The 7,388-nt window shown below is 36.3% G+C and overlaps 1 protein-coding gene across 1 annotated transcript; it reads left to right on the forward strand.

Moving 5' to 3' along the window:
- The first annotated feature begins 240 nt into the window (after positions 1-240).
- LOC121451890 (olfactory receptor 145-like) lies at positions 241-1,182 on the forward strand. The gene has a single exon (XM_041657687.1). The coding sequence runs from the start codon at positions 241-243 to the stop codon at positions 1,180-1,182; it is 942 nt and encodes a 313-aa protein (XP_041513621.1).
- The last annotated feature ends 6,206 nt before the right edge of the window (positions 1,183-7,388 follow it).

Raw genomic sequence — 7,388 nt, forward strand, 5'->3', positions numbered from 1 at the left:
GAGATGCTGTACAAGCAATTATAGTCACTGGTTTCCTGAATATTATTCTCAAAGAAATGGCTTTCACACATTTATGTTTATTTCTGTACACGAATGCCCATAAAATGTAGAAAGCAAAAGCACAGAGAAGTCTGAGCTTGAATTTTTTCATTCAATTCTGGTTCTTAATCTTGTTTTACTGGTTTAGGTTAGAGAGGGCTGGGAGTTTATTTTAATGTTACTACATTTTTTCTCATAGATATGACCCAGAGAAGAATGGCCTTTGTTAATGACTCTTCAGTGAAGGAGTTCATCCTGTTGGGTTTGACACAGCAACCACAGCTTCAGTTGCCGCTCTTCTTCCTATTCTTGGGAATCTATGTGGTCTCCATGGTGGGGAACCTGGGCTTGAGTGTTCTAATTGTTTTAAACTCTCACCTGCACACCCCCATGTACTACTTTCTCTTCAACCTTTCCTTCACAGATCTTTGTTACTCCTCTGTCATAATCCCCAAGATGCTGGTGAGTTTTGTGAAACTGAACACCATCTCCTATGCAGAGTGCATGACTCAGCTCTTTTTCTTTGCTTTCTTTGTTATAGATGAATGCTATATTTTGACAGCAATGGCCTATGACAGATATGCTGCCATCTGTAAGCCCCTGCTTTACCAGGTCACCATGTCTCATCAGGTCTGCCACTTGATGATGGTAGGTGTGTATGTGATGGGGTTTGTGGGAACCTTGGCCCATACTGGTACAGTGTTAAGTCTGAGCTTTTGTGATGGAAACATCATCAATCACTACATGTGTGATGTGCCTCCTCTCAGGAAGCTCTCCTGCACAAGTACTGCCATCAATGAGCTGGAGGTTTTCATTGTTGTGGGTATCAATGTAATTGTGCCCAGCCTGACTATCTTTATTTCTTACACCTTGATCCTTTCCAACATCCTTGGCATCCGTTCTGCGGAGGGTAGGTCAAAAGCCTTCAGCACCTGTGGCTCCCATGTAATGGCTGTTTCTTTTTTCTTTGGAGCAGCAACATTCATGTATCTTAAGCCTTCTAGTATGTCTGTGGATGATGATAAAGTATGTACCATATTTTATACCATTGTGGGCCCAATGCTGAATCCCTTTATCTACAGTTTAAGGAATAAGGATATCCACATTGCGCTGAGAAAAACTTTGAGAAGGATGTTTGTCTAAGTAGAATCTGTATTTGTTATATAGGACTGGAGTAATCACTCACTTACAGAACATTTGCTTATATGGATGAGGCCCTGGATTTGCCCCACTGTCCTGAAAAAGTTCAGTGACAACAACAACTAGAATAACATCAAAATTCAAAAATCAAAACAAAACAAATTGAAAGAAAACACTGGTGAGGATACTGTGGCATTAAAACTGTTTAACCTTATGCAAAATTAAGTTAAATATCGATGATATTTCAGAAGTAACAACAGTAAACGATAATTAACCCATCGCTATTTTATAGAAAGCATAGTTTGATAATTCTCCCAAATTATTTGTATCTTTTTTTTCAGTATTGAGGTTGAACAAACACAGTTGAACACTCATCTACCAATATGTTTCAATTTAGTCTTAGAAACCACAGGGATTTCTGTATACAAAGCAGGTGATAATATTATACTCGGAAATGATAAGGTAATGAGATCTTTTAAATGTACATTTTTGGAGATTTTTGCAGGTTGTGTGTTTGGGGAATCATATTCAAAATCTCTTACATGCTTGGCAAGTGCTCTTCCATTAATCGAAATCTTACACAGAACTGTGAGATCTTTGACTAGGGTACATCTAGAAGTCTATGTCATTGTGCCACTGAGATACTGATTTCAGTAATCTTAGAGACAGTCTCATTTACTCAGATATGAATCCTCTGGGAATAGATGTAGATTTCATTTTGAATGGTTCTCTCTATCCTTAAATCAGTTTAATAAAGAGAAGTTGATGTGTCTGTTGTGATTCCAGTGCTTACAGACTAAAAATGAAACAGTTGTGGTCATTGAGGATAAAGGTATCTTACATTAAGTTTTTCATTTATGGACTTGAGGGCTAGAATGTATGTATAAAGTCGTGCTATGTCTTCATTGGGAAGAATTTGACTAATCAGTTTTAGCTGTCATTTCTAAAGAAATTTTGTCTCTTATTTCTTAATAACTACATAATCTTAATTTATAAGTAGTCACTTTTTCACTTTATTGATTTTAATTTCATAATATAAAATGATCAGGTTTACTGAAAAGCAAATATAAACTGAGAGAACATCTATTCTATTTTAGACATCAAGATATCTAGGATTTGGTCTAACATTACGATTGTAGATCTGAAGAAGACTGAAGATGCTTATGATCTCAGAAGGGTACAGAATAGCAAGGTGGTGATAAAACTAAATTTTGTATTTGTGAATATAAAGTGGAAAAATAATACACAAAAGCTTAAAAGAATGTATTATAGGGAATAGAGAAATGACTCAAAGGTTACAGGCATTGACTGATCTTCCAGAGGTCCCGAGTTCAATTCCCAGCATCTACATGGTGGCCTATAATCATCTGTAGTATGATTTGGTGCCCTCTTCTGACGTGCAGGAATAGATGCAGGCACAACACTGTATGCATAATAAATAAATAAAGAAATAATTTTAAACAAATGAAAACAATGCAAAAAATGTGATTTTACTGAGAATACCCGTCTTACTATCTTGTGTGGGCTGGTTGAAAGACTTTTTCTGAGGAGGTGGCAGGTGTCTTGACTGAAGGCATGATTGTCAACAGAACATCTAAGTAAAGGGGGGAACTGAGTAGAGATTCACAGTTAGGAACAATCTTGGTGAGGACAGGAAAGATTTTGGGAAACAGATGAATTTTTTGGAAGAAAGCTGAGCAGAAGAGTGTGCATACAAGTGTGAAGAGTGATATTAACATGAGGTTGCATTATGCTTGGCAAGGGAAAAGAATGCATGTAAATAAGTACAAAAAACTCTGAGAGTTATCAATCAAACATCTGCCAGATTTTCCTTCCTTCTCCCATATTCTAAATCATGGTCAATGATCATTTATAACCAAAGTAACTTCTAGGAAAAATTGTATTGAAATTCATAAAAGAATAAATTTAAACAACAAAAATTTGCATGTCTTGCAGGAAAGTGCTGGTGACTAGAGCCTTGAGGCAGTGCTTCAAAGTTGCAGACCTGGGAGTCGTCAATCTCTAGGTCCTCATGGCTCTGTAAACTCTGAAGTTAGGTTAGTCACACAATGTATATTTTAGCCTTGAGGAGGACTACTAGAGAGATGAAGGAAATTTTGGCATATCTCAATTTCCTACTGCCTTTCTCTGACTCTCTAGTATGTCTCTGTGTGAAATTTAATAGGAGCAATCTGATCCAAAGGTAAGAGAACAGAGGACATAGACTGTGGGAAGGTGGAGATATCAATCTTATGCCCTGTTCATTCACCCCAGAGCAATCTGCAGGCTCAATTGAAGAGTGTTTTGGGGAAAAGTCTATGAAAAGTTACTCAAGCAGTCCCCATCATCATAACCCACCAAATATCATGATATGTATAGCACATCAAAGTGAGGGAATACGTACTACATTGTTCACCTTTATAATATCCAAGTTTAATGATTTCAAGTTAACTAAAATCAAGAAAAGCTGAACAGTTTAGTGAGATTTTAAAAGCATGTTAAATTTGTGTTCATTAAATCACTTAGAAGTCCTGAAAATGTACATATATGTCCACTTGGTGGTATTCTGACCTATTTTTTCCTTTGAATTTTAAAACAATCTACGATATAGGGCAAGTTTGGAAGTTAAATGATGACCGGTCTCAATGCAAAAACATATGTCACTTCAAAGATATCATTTATTTTGGAATGACAATAGTTTGAAACATGGATTCAGGTTCCTCCAAACGTCATGCTTGCAATGTTGTAAGAATTTTATGGAGGCTTTTATAGTAACAGAACTATTGAAAGTCACAAATCAATGCACCTTGAATATATTAGCAGAGTCATAACACAGGGGAATAAAAGGGGAAGGAACTTCTCTCTTATAGCCCTCAGATGCCATCTGCTGAAAATTTTTGCCTCTGAGTTGGTAGAAACCATTGGTTACATAGTAAGTAGATTTTTGCTTGAAAGTTACAAGAATGTGAGGGTAGGGTGAAGGGGTTAGTGAAGGAGAACAAACTCTAAGATGTAAATGGAACATCTACATCACACTTCCTCACCCCAAGGTACAGGTATCTTCTTGAAAGATGGGGAATACCGACTGTAAGGGTCAGAGGGAGTGGACATTGGCAAGTAGACAGGATCTAGTTGATGTGACAAGGAAATACAGCAGGGCACTCTACTAATGGCCTGTATTCCAGTGTGAGATTTGAATTTAATCAATCTATCCTTCATTAGTCTCTGATATATTTCTGACTCCAATCAAAAACTACTGATAAACTTTGTCTCTGAGAATAGTGCTATTTCATATGTAAGATGCCTGATGCTACTGGTTCTCTGTCACTTTTTTTGGTCATCTTTGAACTCTACATGTTGTCCTCAATGGCCTATGATTGTATGTAGGTGTCTGCAGACAAATGGTTTATTAAGTGACCATATCCTCTCAGGTTTCTTCTTTTCTAGCTTCCTGACTATGAGATGCGGTTTGCTGAGCCTCTGCCCACAAAACCTTCATGCTCACACTGACCTACTGCAATGCCAAAGTCATCAACCATTACTTGTTTGACCTTCTGCCCCTCCTTCAACTTTCTTGCTACAGCAGCTATATCAATGAGGCTGTAGTTACCAGAGATGAGATGTGGGTATTAACATCATAGTCCTCAGCTTGACCATTTTTATTTTCTATGTTTTCATCCTTGCCAACATTCTAAACTTCAAATCCACACAAGATCAAAAGCCTTCAGTATCTGTAGATCTCCTATTTTTGCCCTTTGTCTTTTCCTTGGGTCCAATAAATTTCTTGGTACCAAAACACGTTAGTAGAATAGAACATTAGATTAAGAAACAAATCCTTAGTTATACATTCAAATACTTTCAGGAAAAAAATATTTCCATCGGGGAAATAAATCTTCATTTTTTGGTATAGTTGACAAACACAAATTAAGCTCCAGGTTTGTTTTGCTCACTCATTGTTAGTTTTATTTTATGTTAAATAGAGAAAAACATGTTGTCAGCTGGGCAGTGGTGGCGCACGCCTTTAATCCCAGCACTTGGGAGGCAGAGGCAGGCGGATCTCTGTGAGTTCGAGACCAGCCTGGTCTACAAGAGCTAGTTCCAGGACAGGCACCAAAACCACAGAGAAACCCTGTCTTTAAAAACCAAAAAAAAAAAAAAAACATGTTGTCTGATGGAAAATGATTAATGGGAAGACTTGGAGGAGTTAGGGAAGAGAAAGGATATGATCAAAAAATATGAAAATCTTAAAAGTAAAACTAAAAAGGATTGCTAATGAAGAAATTGAATTATTTTGTATTTTGATATCTAATTATTTGAGTTTTTAAAATGTTTTGGAGATTAGTCCTCTGTCAGACATGGGGTTGGTCTTTTCCCATTCTGTAGGATTCCATTTTGTCTTATTGATTGTATCCTTTGTCTTACAAAAATTTCTCAGTTTCAGAAAGTTCCATTTATTAACTGTTGTTTTCAGAGTCAGTGCTACTGGTGTTATATGTAGATAATGGTCTCCTGTGCCCAATTTCTCTTCTGTGAAATTTAGTGTGCCTGGATTTATGTTGAGGTCTTTAATAGATTTGGATTTGAGTTTTGTGCATGGGGATATATTTGGATCTATTTTCATTCTTCAACTTGTTGACATTCAGTTTTCCCAGTACTATTTGTTGAAAATGCTTCATTTTTCCCACTGTATAATTTTAGCTTCTTTGTCAAAAATCAGGTGTTCATAGGTATGTGGACTAATATGAGGGTCATCAATTAGATTCCATTGTTTCACCTGTCCCTTTTAATGTCAATTTCAAGCTGTTTTTTATTTCTATAGCACTATAGTAGAGCTTGAAGTCAGGGATGGTGACACCTCCAGAGGTACCTTTATTTTACAGGACTGTTTCAGCTCTTCTGGGTTTTTTGTTTTTCCATATGAAATTGGATATTGTTCTTTTTGAGGTCTGTGAAGAATTGTGATAGAATTTTGATGGTGATTGTATTGAATTTGTGGATTGCTTTTGGTATGATTCCCATTTTGACTATATTGATCCTACCTATCCAAAAGCATGGGAAATCTTTCCATTTTCTGATCTTCTTCAATTTCTTTCTAAAAAGACTTAATGTTCTTGACTTACAGATTTTTTCACTCCTTTTGTTAGTGATAACCAAAGGTATTTTATGTTATTTGTGGCTATTGTTAAGAGTGATGTTTCTCTGATTTCTTTCTCAAACCTTTTATCATTTGTATATAGGAAGGATACTGATTTTTTGAGTTGGTCTTGTATTCTGCTACATTACTGAATGTCTTTATGAGTTGTAGAAATACTCTGATAGAATTTTTAGGGTCACATATGTACACTATCATATTATCTGCAAATGGTGCAAGTTTGACTTCTTACTTTCCAATTTGTATCCCCTTGATCTCCTTTTTTTGTCTTATTGCTCTGACTAGAACTTCAAGTACTATATAGAATAGATATGGAGAACATGGACAGCCTTGTCTTTTTTTATAATTTTAGTGAAATCACTTTGAGTTTCTTTTCATTTAATTTGATATTGGCTGTCAGATTGATTTATATTACTTTAATTATGTTAATATATATTCCTTGTATCTCTGATCTCTCCAAGACTTCTTTATGAAGGGGCATTGCATTTTGTGAAAGGTCTTTTCAGCATCTACTGAGATAATTATATTGTTTATTTCAGTTTACTTATATGATAGATTACATTGACAGATTTTTATATGTTGAACGATCCCAGCTTCTCTGGAATGTTCTGGTCTTCCTGTTGCAAGACCACTAGGGTTTTGGTGTTGTCATATTGCTCTTTAGGTTGTTGAATGTAATCTTGCATTGACACCTATTCATCTCTTCTTCCAGTTGGTGCAGGCAGTGCCTTTGTTCCTTGTTTTCATCCTTGTAGTTGGTATCTGTGTCTCAGTGATTTTCTCTTAGGTCGATTCTTGTAGTTGTTGTCTGTTTCTCAGGAAGTCGTTCTTTTTTTTTTTAACTTTAAAAACGTAAAACTTTAATTTTTTTATTTTTATTATTTTTTCTTTTATTTTATTGAAAAAAAAATCCGCAGCCTCCCAGCCTCCCATTTCCCTCCCCTTCCTCCCACTCCTCGCATCCTCTCAACACTCCTCTCCCTCTCCCTCTCCAGACGGAAGAGCAGTCAGGGTTCCCTGCCCTGTGGAAAGTCCAAAGTCCTCCCCCATCCATCCA

This window comes from Microtus oregoni, unplaced genomic scaffold (assembly GCF_018167655.1).
Source record: "Microtus oregoni isolate MIOR12 unplaced genomic scaffold, Mior012 000008F_ref0000371, whole genome shotgun sequence".
NCBI classification, from domain to species: domain Eukaryota; kingdom Metazoa; phylum Chordata; class Mammalia; order Rodentia; family Cricetidae; genus Microtus; species Microtus oregoni.

Coding starts and splice junctions, on each gene's coding strand:
- LOC121451890 (XM_041657687.1), top strand. CDS start 241: ATGACCCAGAGAAGAATGGCCTTTGTTAATGACTCTTCAGTGAAGGAG.